General features: G+C 47.5%; 1 protein-coding gene across 3 annotated transcripts in view; it reads right to left on the bottom strand.

The window, feature by feature from the left end:
• Nucleotides 1-1,177: 1,177 nt before the first annotated feature.
• The window catches only part of TMOD1 (tropomodulin 1), a 73,659-nt gene continuing 47,379 nt past the window's right edge, over nucleotides 1,178-27,457 (bottom strand). Inside the window, exons 5-11 of one of the 3 annotated variants that reach the window (XM_075128931.1) lie at nucleotides 22,307-22,396; nucleotides 11,041-11,171; nucleotides 8,562-8,669; nucleotides 8,085-8,228; nucleotides 7,092-7,236; nucleotides 3,933-3,991; nucleotides 1,178-2,748 (exon numbers count right to left, since the gene is read on the bottom strand). In XM_075128931.1, coding sequence (XP_074985032.1) covers nucleotides 2,746-2,748; nucleotides 3,933-3,991; nucleotides 7,092-7,236; nucleotides 8,085-8,228; nucleotides 8,562-8,669; nucleotides 11,041-11,171; nucleotides 22,307-22,396 — 680 coding nt within the window. In that variant the 3' untranslated portion in view covers nucleotides 1,178-2,745. Of the gene's footprint in view, nucleotides 2,749-3,926; nucleotides 3,992-7,091; nucleotides 7,237-8,084; nucleotides 8,229-8,561; nucleotides 8,670-11,040; nucleotides 11,172-22,306; nucleotides 22,397-27,457 lie in introns of all 3 variants that reach the window. The other 2 variants (XM_075128930.1, XM_048849744.2) reach the window with 2 other exon arrangements.

Consider the following 27,457-nt stretch of genomic DNA (forward strand, 5'->3'; position numbering starts at 1 on the left):
GCCAGGCGGGCGGGCAGTGGCTAAGGAGGCTGGACCAGTGCTGAGTAGGACGTAGCCTCAGACCCGCTACAAGGCAGGAGAAGCAATAGGCTCCTTTATGCCGGGGGTGAGGTGGTTCCAGTGCTTTGTGGAGGAGGAGCAGGAGACTGGGGTGGTTTGCTGTTCTGGAAGGGGAGGGAGCAGGAGGTAAGAGGGGGCAGCTGCCCCCATGACTATTTCACTCATTTCCAGCATAGAAGGCAAGTACACTCCATGGCCTCCATATTCTAAGGGTTAGTGAGTAGGCAACCCCTGGGGTCTGGCCATGTGCTGGTCTTCGTTAGCTACGCCCCAAGAACCACTCTGACACAACTTGAAAGGCCGACTCGCCGTTCAGCACAACTGCTGTGACTTCTCTGAGGCGGTACATTAGTTCCATGTCTCAGCAGTTCCGCGCAGGAGAGTCTGCGCACTAGCAGGCATGGTGCTCGCTGTCGGGAGGGAATCCCCTTTTCCTCAAGAGCTCGTGACCCTTCATCATTATCACAGCTCGACAGGACAGCTGGTACAGAGCCTGATGCTTCTCCCCAGGCAACTGTGCCAGTCCTTGCTCTACTTGGTAAGTGCTTGCTCACTTACCCATGTAATCCCAGCACAGTCACCACGCAGCAAGTGAGGGCTCACCAGCATGAGTGTGACTTTCACACACATGCCCAGAGTCATCCCACAATATGTTTCAACTGCCAGGGGAGTTTAGATGCTACTATAGCATGAAAAAGGGAAAGGTTATTGCTTTTTTTAAGGACTATTTTATTTTCACGTAGGGTAAAATCCTCTCAGGTCTTCACATCAGGGTCCCCTTCAGAGCATTCTGCACTGTCCCCACAGACCCAGGTTCCCCATGGGCATCAGGGCAAGCAGCATTTAACAGGGGGAGAACAATTGCCATTCCTCTGAGTCAGTGGAAGAGCAGACACAGATGCCGAGTTAGTTCTGGGCAAATCTGAGCAGACAACTCTGCCGCTAGCTATCAAGTGGAATCTGGACGGATGTTTTCATTGATTTTTCTAAAGCCTTTGGGAGGTGTCGGGTGGGAATAGCGCTGTCCATCTGGCATTATGCTAATCATGCCCCTTTCTGGTTTTTCAGGATTTTCTAATCTTTTGTATGGGATTTTACAAAAAATTGCACTGACACCTTTTATTTGTCATTTCTGACACATTTATTACAACAATCAAACGTGTTTGTATTTCCCACTCAAGGTTAAAGTGTAATATTCAGAGAGAGCAAATCAGGGCCAAAGCCTGAATCCTGGATTCATGCAAAAATTCTGTTGAAATTAGTGGCAGTTTTGCTGTATTACACAATGCACAGACTGCAGAACTCCACTGGGAACAGCAGCAGGCAGAAGGTTGTTTATTATGTGAAAAAGATTGCTCGGATGGATTCTTTAGGGGTATAAACAAAGGCCCCCCTCTGGCAATGGCTCTGCATGGGCAGACTTCACGCTGTGCAGACCAGGCTCCCACTGGAGTCAATGGGAGTTGGTGTGGGTATAAATGGCCTGCAGGTGAGGAACCCACTGCATGATCAAAGGCTGCATGTGGCTGCTGGAAATTCCTCCCTAGAAAGGCAGTGGGTTTTTATCACCACACAAACCCAATTGCCTGGTGTGTTTATGCAACTCTACTCAAATGGCATCCTGGACTACATGGATTCCCAGGCAGGGTATTTTCAAGTAATTTCTTTATTAGGGTGCCCTACTCAGAAATTTAGGATGTTGGTAAAATAAAATTTCTAGCAGAACAAGAAGTTTTGCAGATAAATAAAATGGTCATCCAGCCAGAAAACCAGAATTACAAGTGAGGGCTCCAGCACGCTCATTACCAGACTGAGTAAAAGCACATGGGGCACATTTCCAAGAGAAAATTCAGGGGGAAATCGATGAGAGTTTGCTCCTGACTTCAGTGAAGTCAGGATTTCGTTCCTAATCTCTTAAAGCAATGGTTTTACATATCCATGGGAAAGGAGAGAAGAAGATTTTAACGTCCCATCTAATACCTACTACTCTGTTTTTATGGAGCCATTACTTTATAATCAGTGGCCTTACGTTCTTTTCATTTGGGCGCGGGGGGAGTAAAAAAGACATGAATTCTTTTTGGGAAAAAATATGGGTGGTTTTGACATCCTGTCTGCAAATAAAGTCAGCAAATGTTGGTAATTAATTGTAATTTACAAGTCCTTAAAAGGGATAGTAGCAATGTGGTAGGAGAGTAGAAATGCTTGTCAAACAGGAAAGCAAGTTGAAAAAATATTTTTTTAAATACCTATGCAACTTGTGTAGAGCAGTAATTTTTCCAATCATGCATAACACATCCTAAATATATCTGAAACACCACACAGGAAATCCTAAGAGAAATTAAGTCATAGGTGAATTAACAGTCACATTTGTGCTGTGATGTATTCTAAACCGAGACTGCTTAAAATTGGCAACTCGTAACTGGATTGACTCAGCTTGACTAAAGAAAACATCATTAGTCATATTTGATCAAATCGTCACCTACAATCACTAGTTAATTTAAACCTTTAGTGCATAATTATGCAACACAGAACTGAGGCACCACAGACGTTTTGTGCAGGCACTTTGCCTTCGGATTTCCAGGGTATAGCACAAACCACCAGGCGCAAGCCTCACAGCCGGGAACTACACCCCAGTTCGGCACTTGGGATAGAAAGGCCCATTCAAGTCTGCAAGTCTCCTCTTCCTCACTGAAAAAGAACAGGAACAAGGGTCAGTCAAGGCAGACGCTGCACACGCGGATAGCGGGTATATCCACAGATAGTTTAAAACCAGAACAAAACTCATGTGAGGGGAAAAGTTTGGGGGGTTTTCCATACATTTTAAGGCCAGAAGGGATAACTAGATAAGCTAGCCTGACCTCCTGTATAGCACAAGCAAGAGAATTTCACCCAGTTACGCCCGCATTGAGCCCAACAATGTGTGTTTCGCTAAAGCATCTCTTCCAGAAAGGCATCCAGTCTTGATCAGAAGACATCAAGAGATGGAAAATCCACCACTTCCCGTGGGTGCTTGTTCCAGTGGTTAATCACCCTCGTTAAAAATTTGTGCCTAATTTTTAATTTGAATGCATTTGGCTTCAGCTGTCATCCATTGAGTCAGGGTTGAGATTTTCAAAGCAGTCCAGGGGATTTAGCCTCATCTCTTCTATTAAAGTTGATGTGTGACCTTGAGAACACAGACCAGGGTCTTTAACATCAATTTAAAAATCTACATCGTTTAAAAAAGAGCTCAAAAATTGAAGTAACTGACATCAGCTTCAAATGGGGACAGAGCTCACAGGGTTCTGTTAAACAAGAGTTTGGTAGCTCAATTACATCTCTCCCTGATTGCTTCTCATCAGGTAATGATCAGCACATAAGAGGCAGGTAGAGAATAGCTGGTGAACGCCTGCAGCTGCGCAAGGAGAGTATGGCTTCTTATCCAGTCCTTATCTTTTACTGCTTCTGTATAGCTTAATAAAGGCCTTCCTACCTCAGAAAAAGTGCCCTGCCAAAACAGGTTTTCCCTCATTAATCTCTGAGCTGTGTTTTTCTGCTCCTCCACACTTTAGTGAGCATTTTCAGAGAAGGTGTTTAAACTGGATACATAACACAGTTTATATATTTGAAATAAATACAGAGGGAAAGAAAAAGCAGCCAGAAAAGGGAGAATGCAGAAATTAGCTCATAGGATGAATGTAAAAAGCCTTCCATCTAACGTGCTAGATCATACAACGTATCACCTGCAGCTGAGCCAAGAGCAGTAAAACAGAAGCTAGAGAGAGTAAAACCAAGTCTGAGTTGAGTCAGGTGGTGGCAGCTGAGAGCACAAGTCGTGGAGCACAGATAGAGAGCTATTGCCAGTAGGGAAAAAATTCTGTCTGTACTTATACATCGTCCAGTTGCAGAGCTGAGAAGTTATGCCAGGGGCCATCAGAGCGACGTATACGAGCTGCAAACAAGATCCAAATCAGATATCTTCTGTACAGTTCTCATGATCAAGGAGGCAAAGTATACAACAGCTGCATGACAGGTAAAGTCACCAACTTCTCAACCAAAAAGAAGCAGGAGTGACAAATTAAATGTAATGCCTTTTTTATGAGTAACGTGGTGACGCGCATACATTCCAAGTTCATGAAAACCAACTCTGATCCGAGAGTCAGTGAGCAGTGACTTTCTAGTTGAAATTGTGGCTTTTATCCATTTTCTAGTTCCAGAGAAAATCCTCCTTGCACTGTGCCATGCCAAGAAACTCTTAATTTGAGGTGAAATGCATATGCACAAAGGGGGAAATTAGTTGTGTTGGGGAATTGTGTGTGCATTTATGCATGCAAGTAGTCCCACAGGACACCTAGTGTGTATAAAGGTATGCACACGCTTAAGTGTCTGCAGAATCAGAGCCACAATTTGGAAGCACTCCGAGGTGTAAGGTTCTGTTGCTCCTGAGGAAATTCTGCACCACTGCACACATACATAATTCATGTGCCATGCGGAGCTCTCTTTCTGCAGAAAATCCATTCTGCTGGACAGGTGCTGCCGTTATGCCTTTTGCCCACCATAGGCCGCTGTGGTGCCAGAACAGAGAGCAGCCACTCCCGGGCCAGCCCCAGCTGCGGATAGGGAAGAGAAAAGGCTGCCTTCCTCACAGCGCTCTGCTCGTGGGGCCAGGTCAGAAGGCATGGCATTTGGGGGGGACAGACAGTGTGGAGCTGTTTGGAGAGGTCACAGACTGGGATTCAGAAGGGCTAGTGGTGGGGACAGACTGGGGCGGGAGCTGAATGGGAGTGGGGGTGCAGGAACACATGGGGATGGGGCGAAGGGGTGCAGGGACAGATGGGGATAGGGTAGGAGGGTGCAAGGACACATGGGGTTGGGGGGAGGAGGGGTGCCTGAGTGGGTGTGCAAGGATACGTAGGGATGGGAGGGTTCAGGGACACATGGGGACAGGGGCAGATGAACCTGACTGAATGGGAGAAGCTAGGGGTCAGCCAGGGTCTGCATGGGGGAGGCTCCCTAACAATCCCTCCCTGCCCCGCAAAATAACCTGTTCCATACTTCTCCCACCCACACCCAAGAACCCTCCAGGCTCACTCCCAGGCTCCTTCCTTGCAATTACTTCCCTGTCCCTCAGCTCCTCCATTACCCCTGACTCCCACAAACCTTTACATTGCTTCTAAGGGCTGCAGGAAATGCATTTAGATTAATCCAGGCCTGAGGAGGGCATTTATTTCCTAGCCATGACTTGGCTGTGGCTGGTGCAGTGATATATTAGATATATATAGATATATTAGAACTCGTATACACCCAGTGCTTTACCTACTCAAAGCACTCTGTAAACCTCAGCTACATAAAGCCCCACACTGCCCAGGGAGGTGAGCAGGTGAGCATTGGCCCCATCTGACGAGTGGGAAACCCAAAGTTTAAATGAATTATTACTCAGAGTTCTGTATTAATATGCCTCGTAAGGAATCTATTTGTCAAAAAAACATTTCCTCAATCTTTTTTGTTGTCTGTATTGTCACAGACATAATTGCTGACGTATTTTGAAATAAATTACCAAAATAATTGAAACTGGTGTGATTATACTGGGTTATTTTGACAAATAAAATACGCAAAATTTTTACAGAATTTTAAAATATTGTGCGCTGAATTTTCATTTCTTTGGTGCAGAATCCCCCCCAGGAGTATTCTGTGTAAATGCAATGTATTATTACACTGCCATGAGAACAGCAGACTAGCTGGAGACAAAATCCAGTCCATTGGTTTAAAAACCTCAACAGGTTGAACACGCGCGCACACACAGTAATACACAGACATCTGCATGGAACAGAGAGCACCAAGTCATAAGTCAGTGCTTTTCAGCACAGCAGTCTCATTTAGAGGTACGCTAATTCAATAGCTTTTTAAATTGAAGTAGACTCATGTCATAAAGGACACAAAATGGTTAGACTGTGCTGGAAAACCACGTTAAGAGCAAAATATACGGCTTCAGATTATTGCTGTTTATTCAGGGCAGACATTTATATGGCAAATCTTTCACCAGGCACTTCCTCTTAGCCAGTCTGTCTAGGGAGCTATATGTTAATTTCCTCCACGGGTAAGATCTCTGGAAATTAGGTCTGTTCTCAGGTCCCAACAGGCTCCACTGGGTAGTCTTCCAGTGCAGCATGTGAGGCTGTCGCCAAGCAACCGTCCGTCAGCGAATGCCTACAGCACCGCACCTATCAGTGAGAAGTACTGTCATCGCACGCAGCTCTGTTAACTTCAGTTGGGGCGCCCAGATAGAACTGGGAACAGAATTTAGCCTTGTACCCCTGAACACAACTAACAACAGACCTGATTTGTTCAAAGGCAGGGGCCAAACTTTTCAGTCTTCAGAGCTTGACTCTTCTGCTTGTCCTTTCCCCATTAAAGCGGGGATGGAAGCAGTGTCTGTGAAAGGGCAGCAGCCCAGGAAAGCGAAGGGCTCTGCTGATCCAGTTCATGCCAGCAGCAGCCCGGGCTTCCCAGCACTAACTCTGCCAACTACGGCTTAACAAAGGACATGGAAATGCCAAACTCCCCAGCACTAGTGCTCACTGCCTCTGAGTATCACGGGAGACCCTGTTTGGTTAAGGCCAGATTCTGCCACCCTTGCCCTGCACAGCATCTTACTCTGGGCCAGAAGCCGATTGTCTTACTCACACTGAGTAGCGCTTTACTCCACCGCCAGCCCCAATGACTGAATGGAACTGCTGGTGGAGTCCGGTACCTCTCAGCAGGAGAAAGCAGGAAGAGAATCAGGTTCTCCCTAGCAAGCACCAGCCCCTTCCGATTCAAACGGGTGCTTTCCTAATTCAAGTGAAATTTCTCCTGAATTGTTTATTTCCTTGAGATGTATTTACATAGAGTCTCGGTCAATGTGCCCGCCAGAGAGCAGGAGAGGAAATACGCACCCGCTACATTCACAGCTGATGGGAATTCCTGACAAGCACACCGCAGGGGAGCGCCAGCACCATGGACTATGGGGAGCATGGAAGAATGCATGCAAGCAGGCGTGTAGGCAGACTCACCCAGGTCGTTGTTGTTCATCATGGCGTTAGATGCACGAAGCCGGGGACCTTGCTGTGTAAAGTGATACCCGAACTTCAAAAGGGAGCTATTTTTTTCTAACATGTTTGCAATCTCCATTTCCACCTTGTTGCCCAGCGGCTGGCTCTTTATTAAAAGATAATGGAAAAGCAGGTTACAACTGAGGGCTGCCCTGTTATTTTGGTCTTTGATCCCTGGACTGCCTCCTGCTGACTCCACAGTACATCTCATCAGTACCAGCAAACATTGCACAGGCCTTCCCCCACCACTGCCCAGCCTTCTGGAGACAGCAAACTCAGCGGAGATCGGGGCGAGCTACCGAATCTGGGTCCATCGCTCACCTTGGCATGCCCACGGATCTCCAGTGTTTGGATCCTGGGCTTTCCAGCTTTTCAAACATCTGTTTTATTGCTGTAAAAAAGTCCCAACCTGCTTTCTTCAGAAAAAAGCTAGGAGCCTAGTTCTCCAAAAGGCTCTCCGCAGAGGATTATAAATGATGGCACAAGGGCACTGGATGAAGCCTGCAGGATTTTGTTTCCATTTATGGAGGGTCCAGTCCATCAAGTGCTCCATGCAAATGGGCAGCTTGAAAGATCAGGCCCTAAATTATCTTGTCATTTGTTGGCTGACCAATACTGAATCATCAGAGAAACCTGGTGTAGTTTTGACTATGTACACATGGCCCAAAACCACAGGCAATCAGCAGGGTATGGACCCAGAACCTTCAGCACAGTGCTCTACCGCTCGGCCTAAGGGAGTTACTCCATTAGCTGGCAGTAATCCTCTATGTGGGCTAGCCACTTGTCAAGCCCACTACACAGACTTCTCCCTATCCCCCCCACCAGTTGGTTTTTTTTTTTAGAGTGATTGTCCAGAAAGTATCAGGTGAGCCAAACCCCACGTTTCCTGATACAAGGCCTCCCAACAAAACCATTTTTATTCAATCTAAGAGGTCAAGTTGGGATTTGTTTTACCTGGTTGTCAATTTTGAGCTCGATCAGTGAAGTATTGTGCTGGAGTGCTTCGATCAGAGCCAGGATCCCGGACCCAGAAATGAAGTTGGATTCCACATTCAAGCTCTTCAATACACCATTGGCTTTTAACATTTCTGCCAGTGCCTGCAGTCACGAAGGGGAGAGTGTTAGAATTGAATAATAAATAATAGGAAGAGCGGCCCAGTGCACTCGCCTGGGATGCTGGAGACCTGAGTTCAAGCCCTTGCTTCTCCACAGACTGCCTGTGACACCTTGGGCAAGTCACTTAGTCTCTCCATGCCTCAGTTTCCCATCTCTGGCATTTTTCATACAATATAAAAGTACAAAAAAGGGCACCACAATTTTTTCCCCTTTTCAGGTTGCTTTAAACAATCACTCTCGCAAGAAAACAATTCCACTAACAACCGTCCCCCAGCCATTAGCCTGTCATCACACACAGCATGGTATGGTACTTACATAGGCTACCGGGTCATTGCTTCTTGTTCCTACTATGCTTAACTTCTTTACATAGGAATTATTCTTCAGTGCTTCAGCGTATGCTTTTAAAGTTGGTATGGGAATATTCTGCAAAAAGAAGGCCCGGAAAGGTGCATTAGTCAGTCATCCTTATCCAGATTCCTGGTACACTCCTTAAAAAAATATTGTATAAAGGAGCATGCACTGTGTGTACGAAATACAAGCAGCTTTCTGTACAGTGGAAATGGCACAACTGGGTATTCAGGAGGGGACAGAAAGCTGAACCTAGATTGTACAGTAGTGCTTGAAATGGTCAGCATGGCCCAAGCAGCACGGGAATGCCTCCACTCTGATCCCAGCGCTGCCCCTCACTCGCTGCCTGGATTTGGGCAAGTCACCTCAGCGCATTTTGGGCTCCCCACTTGTCAGATGGGGCCAGTACTCACCTGCTCACCTCCCTGGGCAGTGTGGGGCTTTACGTAGCTGAGGTTTACCGAGTGCTTTGAGTAGGTAAAGCCCTGGGTGTACACAAGTTCTAACAGTGCTATATCACTGCACCAGCCACAGCCAAGTCATGGCTGGGAAATAATTGCCCTCCTCAGGCCTCGATCTAGTGTGCAGGCCTGCATGGCGCTTATGCCTGCAAGGATCCACTTGCAGGATCACAGCCTGACCCTGACAGCTAAGCAGCTCATCCTCAACTCTCAGAATCAGGCCCAGTCTTCTCTCTCCCTCCGTCACTGGTAACTTTTGGGGGAGAACTAGGAGAGTTTGACAAACATCTGTGTGCCTGTTCTGAGCTCTCACCAGCCAAGAGTATTTCTTTCCTGTTCAATACTTGACAAACTCTTTTCAGAATCTGATAACTTCCAAGGGACTCTTTAAAATTTCAAACTGACTATTTCCATAGTCCTCAACGAGGAGTGCTTCCCTGGGATCAGCTGGCATGATATGGCCTTACCACCACTATCCGTAAGCCCATCTGTGAATAATGCAGTCATGTATCTTTGGCCCAGGTTTTCAAAAGTGGCACGCCAAATCTTTAGTCCAACTAGAGACACCTCGAGGTTTTCACAGGTGCTGAGCCCCTGCCACCTGTGAGTCAGGCTCCTCTCCAGGGGTCTCAAGTTGCACCCCACGTCACAAGTCACTTCTGAAAATGCAGTACCTTATCTATGGACAGTTGCAGCTGGCTGACTGTGCACATGGAGTTAACGGCACCAGCACTAACTGCACACACAGGAACCTCATCTGCATGTATCTGAACACAACACCCTCCAACGCACACAGAGGGCGCAGGCAGGTGCGGGAGCCATCATCATGCAGCTGGCGTGTGTGCATTCGATACCGTGTGCGCATTTAAAAGGTGACCTGCCAAGCTGTGCATGTGCCCTGAGTTGCTTCTTTATGGGAGGTCTGTGGGGAAAAGAAACAGCTGGGAGGGAAGAGGGAAGTTCTGCCTGTTTTAACTTGAGTATTTGGTTTTACCCTCCACGGTTGGACTGGACTAGAAAACAGTCACGGGCGCTTTCCCAGCCCCCAAAAGAAAACAGCAATGAAGGCATGTTGCCCACAACAGGAGTTAAAGAGAAGTTAACAGAAACCAAGTTTTTAACAGCCTGACTAGAACGCCTTACCCCCTCCTTTAGCAGGTTTAAGGGAAACAGAAGAGCGTACAAGCACATTTGCTTGTCCTTTGCATGTCACCTTTAGCTAGAAAAGCCCAGAGAAAAGCCTAGATTTTAATCAGCCAGGTCAGGGAATGCGGAATGGTGGTTTCTCACAGCAGCTTTAGCGTCACGGCCATGCACAGATACCTATACGAGCCCGTTCATTGCAAGCCATGCCACGCTGTTCAGTGCCACACAGCCTTTGGCAGATAATACAGTATCATTAGCACAAGAGGGCAATGCGAAACACTGTCTTTTGTGTAATTAAATTACCAGCCTTAGTGTTACATCTGTGTAATTTTTCTGCAAGGGTTTCACTAAGAAATTCCTGCAGTGAAGCAGCTAACATTGACCTAGGGACTCAGTGTGTATTATTTTGAAAGATCCTTGCTCTGCCAGTCTTGCAGTGTGTTTGTACATGACATCTAGCCACATGCACAATTAGGATTCCCTGTAAATACAATGCAAACCCAAAGCACTTTTTTCTGACTGTAGGTAGGCTCTAATGACATACTGTGAAATCCCCTCAAAAACATCCTAAAACTAGTCAAGGCCAGATTCCGATGCCTAACTTCTGTTGAGCGGTGCCTTATTCTGCAAGCAGCCCTGTTGATTTCTACATAAGCAAGGAATTCAGAATCTAGCCCTAACCATAACTTGTCCTTTTGCCAATAATGGCCAACACAGCCTGCTGTGACAATAACCTATTCTCCTGCACAGCACGGTGTGCTTGGCCTTTGTCCTCTAGATAGCACACATCCTGTCTCACTGTGAAGTGTTAATTGTCATAGGAAGGGGAGGCTGAATACCCTAATATTATTAAGGTTGACTTCCTCGAGTTTAGGGTCATTGTTCTTTACTCGTTCCAAAGTTTCTTCTACATCTGTTGAATTGGGTTCTTCATCGGGAACTGGTTTATACTGCGTGGGCTTAATCACACCTGCAATTAAAAAGCAACATGAAAAAATCAGATGGGGTGGAAAGACACTTTCTTTAGGCCACTCTCAGGTTTGGGCTATTTTTTCCCTGTCATAAAAAGGACATGAGGAAAGGAGGAATCAACTGGTTGATGAAGGTTCTAACTGAAGACAGAAGGTCACTTAAGTAAACTTCGTCTGTCTTGTCTATTTAGACTGTAAATTTGTCAAGGCAGGGACTATCCCTTACAATGTATGTACTAGCAAAAACAATGAGGAGTCCTTGTGGCACCTTAGAGATTAACAAATTTATTTGGGCATAAGCTTTTGTGGGTTAAAACCCACTTCATCAGATGCATGGAGTGGAAAATGCAGAGGCAGGTATAAATACACAGCACATGAAAAGATGGGAGTTGCCTTACCACGTGGGGGGGGGGTCAGTGCTAACGAGCCAATTCAGTTAAGGTGGAAGTGGGCTTTTTTCAACAGTTGACAAGGAGGGGAAATCATTTTTGTAGTGCTAATAAGGCCTATGTAATCAAGGTGGCCCATTTCAAACAGTTGACAAGAAGGTGTGAGTATCAGCAGGCAGAAATTAGTTTTTGTAGTGACCCAGCTACTCCCAGTCTTTATTTAGGCCTAATTTAATGGTGTCCAGTTTGAACATTAATTCCAGTTCTGCAGTTTCTTGTTGGATTCTGTTTTTGAAGTTTTTTTGTTGAAGAATTGCGACTTTTAAGTCTGTTATTGAGTGTCCAGGGAGACTGAAGTGTTCTCCTGCTGGTTTTTGAATGTTACCATTCCTGATGTCTGATTTGTGTCCATTTATTCTTTTGCGTAGAGACTGTCCGTTTTGGTCAATGCACATGGCTAAGAGGCATTGCTGGCACATGAGGGCAAGGGACCCCCATCGCTAAAAGCTACTAAAGCCCCTCTGCATCTGGAGGCAGTAACAACTCATATCCTCTGAGAATTGGCACAGACGACACCCTACAACACACACTCACCAGTGGGTTAAATACGTACAGTGCCTAGCACAAAGGGGTCCTGATCTCAGTTGGATCTTGGCTGTAACATAAGGAGAGGTTACTTACGTGTATAGTAACTGGAGTTCTTTGAGAAGTTCCCTCTCTACGGGCACTTCCCTTTAGGTGTGCGTGCACCTGTGCGCTTTCAATAGGAGATTTGTGGTAGCAGTGTGCGGGGTCCGTGCCTACGCTGTATATACCCTAGTGCCCCAATCTGAGGGCGTACGGGAAGGACAGCCCCTCCGCTGCTCCAGTTCCTTCTCACCCACGAAACCTGGCCAGAGGCAAGGACTCCAAAGTAGAGGGGAAGGAGCACTCAGAGAGAGAACATCTCAAAGAACTCCAGTAACTGCATGTGACAATCAGGGTCCTGACACCCCAAGGGGAGAACAGGGTCTGAACCCCAAAGAATAAGACGTTGAATCTACTGATTTTATGCAACTATAAAAGCGTATCGAGTAAAGTCTTTTATGAAATGGTCTGAACTTGATGATCACTATGAGACTTGTACACAGCCTGGGGTTCTATATACAGAATTTACTATTCTATATACATATAATTTATGTATTTAGAATAGTATGCTCATGGCCGGCACTGCAACGCCAAGTATGCCTCCCAGCAGGGAGTGGATCCTCCCTAGCTAGCTGTTCACATGAAACTGAGGCCTTGTCTACACTACAGAGTTTTGTCGATAAAAGTTATACCGCTTTAATTAAACCGCTGCTGCATGTCCACACTGTGCTCCTTTTGTCGGCAGAGCACGTCCACACTCGCACCTCTTGCATTGCCACAGAGAGCAGTGCACTGTGGGTAGCTATCCCATTGTGCAACTGGCTGCAGGGTACTTTGGGAGAGGTTTGCAATGCCTCATGGGGCAGGTACAGTGTCACATGATGCAGATTTCTCAATCCCATCCTTCCAGGGGCATCCAACTAGATTGCCAGCTGCTTTTCAACTGAAGTGTGTGGTGGAGAGAGGAGGGGGTGAGTCTGTGACAGGGAGTGTGTGTGTGAGAGAGAGAGGAGTGACAGAAACAACACGTGTGTGTGTGTGTGTGTGTGTGAGGGGGGAAGAAATATGTGAGAGAGAGACAGACAGTGTATGTTGGGGAAGTGTGTGTTGAAGGACAGTGTGTCGGAAGGCTTTCTCTAAGTTCAGACAGCAGCCTGAGCAACCAGTCCTGGGGGAAGAGGGACACCAGCCCCTGGCTCTGCACAGCACAGCAGTCTCTTCCCCCCACGGCAGCAGCCCACTCTGCCTGCCTGCCGATTCCACATTAATGGCTCTGTGATTCCCTCCAGGTTCTCCCACAGCCTCCACTCTCACCCCTGAGGAATGTCAGAGCTTCCCGGAGCTTTGCAAGGGGAGGGGCGCTTGCAGGCATAGCTAGATACAGGGCAGCCAAGTTCAAAACAGTGAGCAGAGCGGTCACAGTGGGCACTGTGGGATACTGGGGGAGGCCAGTTATGTCGACATAACGAATGGCAGCATCTACGCTGATGCTTTGTCACTTTAATTTTGCTGCAAAAAGCTCTATGCCTCTTGTCGAGGTGGTTTTAGTTTGTCGGCAAAACGGCAGAGTTTTGCCACCAAGAGTAGTGTGTACACCACACCTCCACTGTTTTGTCAGCAAACGCTGCCTTCTGCCAACAGAATTGTGTAGTGTAGGCAAGGCCTCACTTCAGGTACCCCCCGTTGTCCAGCCAAGAAAAGACAACGGTGGACCATTAGACTTCAGTTAACTTGAAACTAAAAAGAAAACCCCAGTCTTGGAAAACTAAGGCCTTGTCTACACTACAGTTTTGTCGGCAAAAGGCAGCTTTTGGCAGCAAAATGGTGGAGGTGTGCACACTGCAATGCCACTTTTGGTGACAAAACTCTTCAGTTTTGGCGACAAAATAAAGCCATCTCGACGAGAGACACAGGGTTTTTAGCAGCGAAGTGCCAGTGTAGATACCGCGCTTGATTTGATTGCTTTAATTGGCCTCCAGGAGGTGTCCCACAATGCCCATCCTGACAGCTCTGATCAGCAATTCGAACTCTGCTGCCCTGCAGCCACAAACAACCATCCACCCCTCCCCATTTAAAGCCACACAAATTTTTAAAATTCCACTTCTTGTTTGGTCAGCGTGGAGAGCTCACATCGCCTCTTCCCAGCTGACCATGGTGGCTCCACGCTGCAAACCAGGTCTGTCTCCCGCTTGGACCAGTGCAGAGCTCTTGGATCTGCTCAGTATTTGGGGAGAGGAGGCTATGCAGTTGCAGCTGCGCTCCATAGGAAGTTTGATACCTATGGGTAGATTTCTTAGGGCTTGTGTGAAAAGGGACACAGTCAGGACACAGAGCAATGCAGAACAAAGATAAAAGAGCTGAGGCCGGCATACCAGAAAGCAAGGAAGGCAAACTGACGCTCTGGTGCTGTCCTGAAGGCCTTCTGCCTATTCTGTAAGGAGTTGGACGCTATCCTTGGTGATGACCCCACCTCCACTGCCAAGAGCCCCATGGATGCTTTGGCAGGGCTGGAGGTGGCAGAAAGTGGACCTAACTCCGAGGATGAAGTCATGGACGAGGAGGTGGAGTTAGGGAATTATGTGGCTCCCACGGCGGGTTCACTAGGTGGGCTGGCCAGTCAGGAACTGTTCTCCACTCCGGAAAGGTTTAGCCAGTCCTGGCACTCCCACTCTGGTGAGCAAGAAGCAGGAGAGGAGACCCTTGGTAAGTGTTTTTTTTGAGTTGATGGTGCTCATGATGTTCAGCTTTCATTTGCTTTGTGTACTGCAGAAGTAGGTGAAAGGATAGAAATGTACAAGGCTGGCTGTGTTTCTGTGTGCTGGACATTTTCCTGTGCCTCTAAGCAGTGCAGTGGAACAGTGTGTTGATGCACACTGAGATTTCACAGGAATCCTCCAGAGAGATCTCTAGGAAACTTTCCTGGAGGTACTTGGTAGTCCTCTGCTGGAGGTTCCTTGGCAGAGCTGCTTTGTTCCTTCCTCCATTGCATGAAACTTTCCCGCGCAACTTGGCAATTACTTGTGCAAACCAAAGCTGCACACAGGCGAGCAGCATAGGGACCAGTCGGAAGCTGCAAGCATGCAGCAGTTGCAGCCTTGCTTCCTTGGTTACCCTCAGGAGTGAGATATCTGCTTCAATGACCCCTGCCCGGGGAAAAGTGTTGGAGCATTTACAATATTGTCCCTAGTCACTGCACCACGACCCTTTCATAAGCACCATTGCTGTTTACCCCAGGTAGAATGCCCCTCCCCCGTTGGGCTAATCTCACCATGCCTGGCGTGTTCGCCGAGATATGTGCTTGCCAAGTGCAGTGAGAAAGTGCTTGGTATGTTACAAAGGGTGTGCTAAACTGCAATGATTCAATGTTGTGCATGAACTAACAATCATGCTTCTGTGTATTGTTTCTTGTGCTTCTGCAGATATGGCCTTCAGGGGAGCCCCCTACACACCAGTGGAGCGCTTCTGCCAGATAAGAAAGTGGCTAAGATGGAGCAAGGAGGACATGTTCCAGGACGTCCTGCAATACTCCGATGCAGTAAAAAGGGAATGCAGGGAGTGGAGAGAAATTGAACGGCAGGACAGAAAAGAAAATCAGGACTTTTTCTTGGATGCTACTAAGCAGATGATAAAAGTAATGGAGGAGCAAATAGAGATGCTTAAGTTTCTCATAACACTGCAGTCACAACAGATGCGTGCCTCCCTTCCCCTGCAGCACATTCAGAACGGTTTTCCATGCCTCTCTCAACTCCACCCATGCATTCCCTTATGCTTTCTGGAATTTCTCCATTTTCCATTCATTCCACCCCCTCAGACAGTTTTCAAAATGATAGCTGGACCTATGCACAGCTCTGACGGTCTGCCCTTCCATGGTCCCTTCTTTTCCCACTGAGCGTTTGTGTGTGGGTGGATCGTTTGTTTAGTAAAAACAAAGAATCTGAAAGATAACTGCTCTTTATTTGTGTCCTACAAACGGAGGTAGCAGGCAGCAGCAAGACATACACAAGCAGTTTAATCCTTTGCTTACTGAAATCCTAGATCATGAATCATCACAGGTGCGTCTTAAGAAAACTTGATTTAATGAAGCATTGCAGTTTGCAGCATAGAAATATACATTATTGGTTCTCATTCTCAAAGTGTTGTCTCAAAGCTTCCTTGACTTGAATTGCCCCCCGCTGTGCCCCTTGAATAGCCCTGGTATTAGGCTGCTCAAAATCAGCTGCCAGGCCCAGTGCATCAGCAGTCCACCCCTGAGCAAACCTTTCACCCTTAGCCTCACAAATATTATGCAGAGTGCAATAGGCGGCGATGACCATGGGAATATTCTCCTCATTCAGATCTAACCTGCCAGAAAGGCATCGCCAACATGCCTTTAATCTGCCAAACACACATTCCACAGCCATCCTGCACCTTTTGTTGAAGTGCTCCCTACTGCTATCCCGGTTTCCCATGTAAGACTTCTTGAACCAGGGGAGTAAGGGGTATGCTGGTCTCCCAGGACCACTATGGGCATTTCAACATCTCCCACTGGAATCTTCTGGTCTGGAAAGAAAGTCCCCACCTGCAGCTTTCTGTACAGGCTGGTGTTCCTGAAAATATGTGCATCATGCACCTTCCCAGACCATCCAGCGTTTATGTCGGTGAACAGCTGCGGTGATCCACAAATGCCTGCAATACCATGGAGAAATACCCCTTTCTATTGCCGGACTCCATTGCAAGGTGGCCTGGTGCCAAAATTGGGGTATGTGTGCCCTCTATGGCCCCTCTGCATTTAGGGAAATCCATTTTTGAAAAGCCGTCCTCTATTTCATGCACGTTGCCAAGAGTCACGGTCCTTTGCAGCAGGATGCGATTAATGGCCCTGCACAGTTGTGTTAACGCAGCCCCAACAGTCAACTTCCCAACTTCAAACTGATTTGTGACTGACCAGTAGCAGTCTGGAGTCACCAACTTCCACACTGCAATCGCCACCCACTTCTTCACCGAGAGGGCAGCTCTCATTCTGGTGTCCTTGTGCCACAGGGCTGGGGTGAGCTCCACACACGGTCCCAGAAAGGTGGCTTTCCACATCTGAAAGTTCTGCAGCCACTGCTCGTCATCCCAGACCTGCATGACGATACGATCCCACCACTCAGTGTTAGTTTCACGAGCCCAAAAGTGGTGGTCCACTGTGTGCAGCTGCTCTGTGAATGCCACAAGTCATTGTATGTTGCTCCTATCCACAGCACACAGCAGGTCGGGCAAGTCTGAATCCTGTTCAGTTAGGAACTTTATGATTAACTGCACTGCCATCTGTGATGTGTTAATGACATTTAGCAGAGCAGTAGAAAGCAATGCAGGATCCATCCTTTCGCACAGAGATGGCAGGCAGACAGCAAACTAAGGTCGTTGAAATAAGCTGCGAACCAAAGCCGTAAGCCCATAGAATGCTGGGACAGAAAGCAATGCATCATGGGATGTTAAGCCCACACGCATGATGCGCTGTGGTACATTCCACCAACCCCCAAGTCCTAGCAGCATAAGGTGGGGAGCAGCACTGTGGGATAGTTACCCGCAGTGCACTGCTCTCACTGTCCATGCGAGAGCACCAAGAACGGACGTGTTCTGCTGATAGAAGAAGCATAGTGTGAACATGCAACAGCAATGTTATTATAGTGCTTTTTGGTCATTGACATAACTTTTGTCGATGAAACTCTGAAAAGGCCTCAGAAAGAGGGCAATTTGGAACAAATTGATAAATTAAACAATAAGAAGTCACCAGGACCAGGTGGCATTCACCCAAGATTTCTGAAGGAACTCAAAATGTGAAAATGCAGTACTAATTATGGTATGTAACCTATCATTTAAATCAGCTTCTGTACCAGATGACTGGAGGGTAGCTAATATGATGCCAATTTTTAAAAAAAGGCTCTAGAGGTGATCCTGGCAATTACAGGCTGGTAATCCTCACTTCAGTACCAGGAAAATTGGTTGAAACTACAGTAAAGAACAAAATTGCCAGATACATAGATGAACATGATTTGTTGGGGAAGAGTCAACATGGTTTTTGTAAAGGGAAATCATGCCTCACCAATCTACTAGAATTCTTTGAGGGGGTCAACAAGCTTGTGGACAAGGGGGATCCAGTGGATATAGTGTACCTAGATTTTCAGAAAGCCTTTGACAAGATCCCCCACCAAAGGCTCTTAAGCAAAGGCTCTTAAGAGGAAAGGCCTTTTCATGAATCAGTAACTGGTTAAAAGATAGGAAACAAAGGGTGGGAATAAATGGTCAGTTTTCAGAATGGAGAGAGGTAAATAGTGGTGTCCCCCAGGGGTCTGTACTGGGACCAGTCCAATTCAACATATTCATAAATGATCTGGGAAAAGGGGTAAAGAGTGAGGTGGCAAAATTTGCAGATGATACAAAACTATTCAAGATAGTTAAGTCACAAGCGGACTGTGAAGAGTTACAAAGGGATCTCACAAAACTGAATTTCATCCGCCGTTTTTGCCCAGTCATCCAATGTTGATAAATGCAAAGTAATGCACATTGGAAAACATAATTCCAACTATTCATATAAAATGATGGGATCTAAATTAGCTGTTACCACACAAGAAAGATCTTGGAGTCATTGTGGATAGTTCTCTGAAAACATCCACTCAATGTGCAGCGGCAGTCAAAAAAGTGAACAGAATGTTGGGAATCATTAAGAAGAGATAGATAATAAGACAGAAAATATCATATTGCCTCTATATGAACCCATGGAACGCCCACATCTTGAATACTGCGTGCAGATCTAGTTGCCTCATCTCAAAAAAGATATATTGGAATTGGAAAAGGTACAGAAAAGGGCAACAAAAATTATCAGGGGTATGGAACAGCTTCCATATGAGGAGAGTTTAATAAGACTGGGACTTTTCAGCTTGGAAAAGAGACGATTAAGGGGGGTGGGGGATATGATTCAGGTCTATAAAATCATGAGTGGTGTGGAGAAAGTAAATAAGGAAGTGTTATTTACTCCTTCTCAGAAGCTGGGAATGGGTGATAGAGGATGGATCACTTGATAATTGCCCTGTTCTAGTCCTTCCCTCTAAAGCACCTGGCATTGGCCACGGTCGGAAGGCAGGACACTGGGTTAGATGGACCTTTGGTCTGAGCCAGTATGGCCCCCCATGAATTTCCCGCACCATGAATCACCACAGTCTGCAAGAGAGAGGGTTTGAAGTGAAGGACATCTAGAAACTGAGGGCCAGTGTCTAAATGGGGTACTCTCCAGGCAATGCTGGAGTTCCTCTGTGACAGGAGGCATGCTGGGAAAGTGTGCAGGGGAAATAGGTAACTTATTTGTCTAATAGCAAAGCATAAGCCTGAGGTTGCAACTTTATGTTTATTTGGTTTAAAAACATACTGTCCGTGTTTGCTTTCCTTGCCATTTCATCTCTGAGTCTGTGATTTCACTGTTAAATAAACTTTTTGTTTATTTTTACCCTGAACAGATCTCTGTCGTGCAAACTGTGCCAAAGTGAACTGAGAACTGAGAATGAACTGAGAACACTCCTTTGGGGTGAGGAACCAGAGGGGAAAAGTCCAAATGTCTGGTAGTTAAGAACTTGAGGTACACAGATTTGGGGATACTTGGCACCAGAAGGACAGTTGAGGTCACCCTGCAAGGCATGATTTGGCTGGTGGGAGCCAGGGTGGGACCGTATGCTAGTACACTGGGGACTGGTGTCAAGGCTGAACCAGAGCAGCCTAACATTAAAACACCGAAAGACACAAAGCAGGAGCCGATTACTGGTCCTGGTGATCCTCAGAGATCACACTCAGCACTTAAATTCACTGGAGCGGTGCAGAATGGTGCTCTGGTAAACGTTTTCAGACCCCCTGGAGTTTTTATAGCATCCAGGAAATACTATATGAGAACGTAAGCCGTGATCACACTGTACTAGTAAGTAACACCTCCTTCTTCTTCGAGCAGTTGTCTCTATGGGTGTTCCACTCCAGGTGATTCCCAAGCAGTGCCCACACTACGGGGGTGAAGCTGAGCTGACGGATCTAGTCAGTGGCGGAGCGAGGTGGAGCCAACAGGGGCAGCTGACATAAACAAAGGTGCCACCCGCTTGTACTCACCGGGTGGCGCTACGGGTCCTCGGCAGCACTGAAGGCCCCCGCCGCCGAAACGCCGCCGAGGAGCTGGAGTGCGTGAAGGCCCCTGCCGCCGAGGAACCGGGGCGCCGCCGGGTGAGTAAGAATTTAAAAAGGCGCCGAGCGGCCGCTCCCCACACTCCCCCCTGGCTACGCTACTGGATCTAATACTTAGTGAAGAGCCACCACACCCAAGGCCGCATCGGCCCTGCAGGCGTGAAGAGCCGCACAGTCCACAGACTGTGTCCGTAATGGACAATCGTGGTGGGTTGTGCCCTTGTGGAATGGGCAGTCACCCTAGCCAGGGGCTGCACAGCTGAGAAACTTTGTAACGTGCTAAAATGCACTGTAAGACCCATTTTGATAATATTTGGGTGGAAATAGGGGCTCCTTTCATCCTCTTTGAAAGAGGGCAAAGAGCTTAGGAGAGGCTCTGAAGGGCTTAATTCTCTTGAAGTAGAATGCAAGGGCTCGTCTCACATCTGGCGCATGAAAACTAGCTTCTTCCCTTGAAGTGTGAAGTCCGGGCTAGTCTGGAAACGTCCTGGTTTATGTGAAAGTCCGATGAGTCCTTGGGCAGGAAAGGAGGATGTGGACGGAGTCACCTTGTCCTGGTGAAAAAACGTGAAGGGTGGATCTGCCATAAGGGCTGCCCTGTTAAGAGTGCACAGACAGGCACACACCTCCCTTGGGGCGCGCACCTCCCATGGGGCACCCACAGTGACAACTTCTCTAAGAAGGAGTAATACTTTTCTGAGGAAATTCCCTGTAGCCACTGTGTTAAATGCAGGTGGAAGGGAAATACGGTAAAAAGAGTAAGAATCTTCCTGTGTATTTTTCCTTTAAAAAATATTAACTGGGGTTGAGGGAGGATCTTCCTTTTATTTCTTTTTAACAATGGGGTCCCAGCTGCAACGTGAACATTGTTGGTAGCTGGCATGTGACAGGTCAGATGTCATCACAAAGGCCAATCAGAATGTTGCTACGGACAAAGCCATATTCTAATACATATTAGCATGTCACCAGTTTGTTCCTCAGTCAATGACATTTCTACAATTCATATATGGGGTCAGATCCTCAACTGCTATAAATCAGCATCTCTCCATTAAACTTCTGTGGCACCACACTGATTTACACCAGCGGAGGTTCTGACCCACTGGTTTCCCTGTAGTGGGCCAGAGTACGTGGATACAGTAGAGTAAGGGTGGGGAGAGGGGGAAGCAATATGTACTAAGAGTCAAACAAGTCACAACCTGCATGGTTCAGCCATTTTAGGATTTGCTCTGACTGCATTCTGCTATTTTCTGCTGCCTGTCTGTTGGAAATGAGGTCTGGGGCCACCGTTCTCCCCCCTTGCCAGTTACAGGCTCGGACTCCAAGCACAGAACTAAAGGTGTTCCACATTTTTCATGCCAAAAGTTCTTTCTCGGCCAAAAAAACCACAATTTCATTTTGTCCACAGGAAAATATCTAAACAAACATTTTCTTTTTTTTTTTAAAATGTCACTTTGTTTTTTTGGTTTAAAGAAAATGAAATTACATTTAATTGAAATTCCAAGTCAAAACAAACCTTTTGTTTTAAAACTTCCCATGGGAAAACTGAAATCTTCCAGCTGAAAACTTCCAAACCAAGGACTTGTCTGAAATTCCTTGTGAGAAAGATGTTGATTCTCGGACTAGCTCTAGAGAGAACGTATCATCTCCTGTACGGTCACGGTCAGTCCCATGCTATTAGGTGAGCATCGGGGGGGCTATCGAGCAATGAAAGCCACATGCTTTCCCCTTTGCCCATCCCAGATGCACCAGATCTCACACTTTTACAGTTCTGGCAATATAAGAGGGCCCTGTGTTCGTTCAGGCTTCTTAGGGGCATTTGACATAATGAGACAAATCAGGTTAGAAAATATTATTAAAAATAATTCACAGTCAATAGCCCACTAGCAACTTTGAGTCTTTCAAGCAAATACTTCGGAACAGCTGTAAAACATACTTACTGTTCAGGCCTTCCTTGTTAACTATAGTGGTGCTCCCAAGTGCCTCGTAGTACTGCTGGTTACTCATCAATGTATGCATGCCAAGGATGGCTACATCAAAAAGAAAGGGAAAAAAAAACAAGTTATTGCAGCCCCTTATGCTGAGAAAAGATGGATTCTGGCAAAGCCTCGAGAGCACACAGCTTCCCAGAAGTGACCTAAAATGTGGGCCTCCACAGTAAGAAATTTGCTTTTGTGTGAATGTAGAAAAGCTAGAAAGATGGCACCCATGAGCCCGCAGTTTGAGTCCCACTGTGCTGAGTGATGTCAGGTACCGACAGCACACTGAGGCTATGGCCATTTTCTCTCTACGAAAGGGTAGCACGATTTGTGCAGGGAAAGGTATATGCATTGCAGGCAGCAAGGGTCTGGGCTGTGCATTAATGCCAAAAGATATTAAATGGAGGCACAGACGTGGGAACAGTTTCCCAATAATCAAGCTGAATGGAGTGTCTAGGTTGGAGCCAAACAAAAAAAAAAAAAAAAAAAAGTGAGAGGAAGAATAAAAATCACAAAACATAGAAACAGCCATGAGGAGTTACCAATCTCAAGACTGATCCTGCAGTTTACCATGTGCCTTCCACCCGCCGCTAGCCTGGGTGGGAGGGGCTCTCCACACTTGTTTAAGACAATAGCATCAACACTGTACCTGGCACACACAGCGGCAGAATGAGATGTTCTCATCCAGTAAACTACAGAACAGTGTATATATCCCAAGTGCTTTGGCAACAGGCGCTCTGTTTATACCCAACACAAACTAAAGGCAGCTTTGACTTGAGCTTTGCACTCTTTAACAGGTCACAAAAACCTGAAAGCAGTGCCGGGGTCCATGGTGACTTGTTGAAGACAGAAACACAAGTACTGTAAACAGAATTAAAATGCTGCGAGAAGACAGCAGCCAAGTTTCAGATAACAAACGCATTTCAGTCTCTAATTTTCTAAAACAATACATACACAGAGAGAGAGAGAAAGAGACTGGCCTACACTAAAAACTAAGTTAAGTCAACCCAGCTACGTTGCTCTGGGGTGTGAAAACCCATACCACTGAGCGAGGCAGTTAAGCTGACCTAACCCTGGTGTAAAACAGCGCTAAGCCGATGGAAGAACCCTTCCGTTGATCTAACTAGTGCCTCTCGTGGAGACAGATCACCTGCGGTGATGGCAGATCCCCACCCGTCGCCGCAGTGAGTGGCTACACTGACATGTTGCAACTGTGCCATGGTAGCGGCTGAAGTGTAGACCCAGCCTCAATCTATGTATGTTCCAGAACCTCAGCAGTCCAGCGCCTACTAGAGTAAGCAGCACAGAGCCAACCGACCAAACATAACGTTTTAAAAAAGAAATCCTGCTGCCCTTTGAAAATTCGTTTTGGAGAAAGCCCTGTAGCAATGAATTTTCCATTCTCCTGTGGTTCGATATAGAATGTCACATGCCTGTTTGTACACACAGGGATATGTGTGGGAACGTATGTTTATTACGGATGGGCAAATCATAAAATAAACGAAGAACAAAAATTCCTCTCAACTTCACACAGAACAGACCTTCAAGATCCCAACAGCTGTTTTCTCTTAGTTTTTCCACAAATGGCTCTTCCCGGGTCTGGCTGGTACCAGAAGCAGAAATTGCCAGAGCTTCCCTGACCATGTGGTTTTTTGGCTGCAGAGTGCGGGGACTGTCGCGAGAAGGGTGGTTCTTGCTAGGGACCTACCTGGTGAAAACCTGCTGGGACAAATAAATGCCAGTAATTGTAGGTCTGCTAACGTGGACCCATTTTTCAGGCAGGAGGAAAGTGCTGAAGAAACGCAAGAGCACAGGGTGGGATTTGCCATCAAGAACTCACTTCTGGGGAAGACTGAGCCACCTACAAATGGATCAGAGAGAATTCTGGCCCCACGCTTGTTCACCTCGGAGGGCCCAGTCAACCTTGCGAGTGAATTCGCCCCAACAAAGGACCAGTTCTACGACCAGTTGAACACCACCATCAGCAGGGTTCCGAAGCACGAATATGTTTCCCTGCTAGGGGACTTCAACGCAAGGGTGGGAGCTGATCATGAAGCATGGACCAACTGTCTTGGTCAACACGGAACTGATAAAAGAATGGAAACGGTCAGAGCCTGCTAAAAGTTTGTTCCTATTAAGACCTCTGTGTAACAAACTCATTCTTCCAGACAAAGCCACAGCACAAAGGGTCTTGGAAACATCCCAGATCTGGCCATTGGAGCCAACTGGATCTTATCATCACAAGGGGTACCAGCCTTAACAGCGTCCTCATTACCCGCAGTTATCAAAGTGCTCACTGCAGCAAGGTCAGACTTAAACCAAAGACAATAAACAGATCTAAAGTCAAAGGGCGTCCTTGTATTATCATCGGTACCTTAGCACAGTGGTTTTCAAACGGTGGGTCACGACCCAGAACTGGGCTGTGGAATGGAAGGCGCTGGTCACAGCGGCTCTGGTCAGCACTGCCGATTGGGAAGTTAGAAGTCCCAGCGGTGGTGCTGCCCGGCTAATTCAGACACCGCGCTGTGCCCTGCAAGCGACCAGCAGCAGGTCTGGCTCCCGTGGGGGGGAAGGGGCACGAGGCTCTGCACGCTGCCCCCCAGCTGTGCCGCTGACGGGGCTGGAGGTAAGCCTGCACCCCAAGCCCGCGTCCCAATCCTCTGCCCCAGCCCTGAGCCCCCCCAAAACCAGAGCCCCTTCTGGCACCCCAAACCCCTCATCCCTGGCCCCACCCCAGAGCCTACACACCCAGCCCAGACCCCTCCTGCACCCCAATCTCCTGCCCCAGCCCTGAGGCCCTCCCACACCCCGAACCCCTCATCCCCACCTCTGTTGGGTTCCCCATTTTCTTCAACTGGGTTGCCAGAAAAGAAGTTTAAAAACCGCTGCCTTAGTGGACCAAGAAAAGTCACAGCAGTTACCAGAACATATGACAGTAAGTCCTGGACTCAGTGATGGTGCCACAAGCATCCACCTGAAGCGGGAGCAACTGAAGAACACAATCTACGACACAGCTCTGTCAGTCTTTGGGAAGAAGGAAAGCAAGACGAACGACTGGTCTGATGCATATTCCAGTGAATTGATACCAGCCATAGAGGCCAAACGCACAGCCCAAACCAACTACAAGAGAGGCCCTGTAGCGACGTGATGACTCCTGCTGGTCGTCTTGGGAATTAGCGCTCCAGCCTCCGGAGCGCCCGCTGCAGGCCGGTGTCCCGCTTGCCTCAGGCCCCCGTGTCCCTCCCGGACCCTGGTGCTCCTTACCTCAGGGTTCTGCCTCTGCAGTACCCCCCGCAGTCCCTGGGTCTCCCCTCCTGGGGAACCCCCACCCTCTATCCCCATCTTGCCTCAGCGGCTACTGCCAGTCACCATCTAGCCCCCGCTCATTGGGGCAGACTGCAGTCTGTAAACCACTCATCATCGGCAAGGGGCGTTTGGACCTGCTGCCTTTGCCTAACCCTGGGCTGCACCTCTGCAACCCCAGTACCTTTCCCAGCCTTTAGCAAGGCCTGCAGCCTGGGGGCTCTCCAGGCTGGAGCTTCCCAGCTCCTCTGGCCTTTCCCCAGCCCTGCTCCACTCCAGGTACCCTTTTCTCCCAGGCAGCCAGTCCTTCTCTCTCCAAAGCTAGAGAGAGTCCTCTTGAGCTCCTGGCTCATAGCCCTTTTATAGGGCCAGCTGTGGCCTGATTGGGGAGTGGCCCCAGCTGCGGCTGCTTCCCCAATCAGCCTAGCTTATTGGCTCCCTGGGGCAGCCTTTTCCCAGGGCAGTTTTAACCCCTTCAGGGCCGGAGCAGGGTGACCGCCCGACTACAAGCCCAAATAAAAACTTATGTGTTGAGAGCAGCAAGAACCAAGGTACAACAAACTGCTCAATGGTGCTCCAATGACTATTGGCTGCACTTATGCAAAAGCATCCAAGTAGCAGCTGATTGCAAGCAGCATCAGAAATATGTATGGTGGGATCAAGAAAGCCTTGGACCCAACTTCAAAGAAGACAGCCCTACTGAAATCAACAACAGGGGAAACAATCAACAACCGCACCAAGCAGCTGGATCGCTGGGTAGAACACTACTGTGAGCTTTACTCTTGTGAAAATATTGTTCCAGTCATAGCCATCAATGCCATCGAAAGCCTACCTGTAATGAACCAACTCGACAATGAACCAACAGTTGAGGAGCTTAGCCTTGCCATAGATGGCCCTGGAAAAGACTGCATGCTGTCAGAGGTCATCAAATGTGGAAACCCGTCCTGTTGCAACAGCTCCATGAGCTGCTCTGCCTGTGCTGGAAAGAAGGCGAAGTACCACAAGAAATGAGAGACACCAACATCACCATCAACATCTCTCTGAAAACAAGGGTCACTGGAGCAACTGTAACAACTATCGTGGCATTTCCCTTCTTAGTACTATGGGACAAGCCTTTGCCCGAGTTGGCCTGATCAGCATTCAGACCCTTGCAGACAGCAGGACCGGCTCTACGCACCAGCAAACCAAGCATGTGCTTGGGGCAGCATAATTCCAGGGGGGGGCATTCGGGGTGGGGTGGGGTTTTTGGTTTTTTTTGCTTCGGCAGTTGCGCTCTCGGAGGTTTTTTTTTGTTTTTTGCTTGGGGAGGCAAAAAACCTAGAGCCGGCCCTGGCAGAGAAATCTGTGCTGAATCACAGTGCGGCTTCAGAGCTGAAAGGTCTACTCTCGACATGATCTTCTCGCTGAGACAACTACAAGAGAAATGCAGAGAACAAAAGAAGCCTCTCTCCGTAGCCTTCACCAATCTCAAAGGCTTTTGACCCTATCAGTAGAAGTGGACTATTCGCACTTCTAGAAAAGATTGGATGTTCCCCCAAGCTCTTAAGCATGATTTGATCCTTCCATGAAAACATGTACAGCACAGTCCAATATGGCGGCTCAGTCTCTGAGGCTTTCCAGATTCGTAGCGGAGTTAAGCAAGGCCGTGCCCCAAGTCTGTTTGGGATCTTCTCCTCCCTGCTACTAAAACAAGCTTTTGGTTCCTCAACAGAGGGAATCTACTTGCACACAAGAGCTGATGAAAAGCTGTTCAATCTTGCAAGACTCAGATCTAAAACCAAGACTTGGGAGGCCCTCATCCAACACCTT

This window comes from Caretta caretta, chromosome 5 (genome assembly GCF_965140235.1).
Source record: "Caretta caretta isolate rCarCar2 chromosome 5, rCarCar1.hap1, whole genome shotgun sequence".
In the NCBI taxonomy this organism is placed as follows: Eukaryota; Metazoa; Chordata; order Testudines; family Cheloniidae; genus Caretta; species Caretta caretta.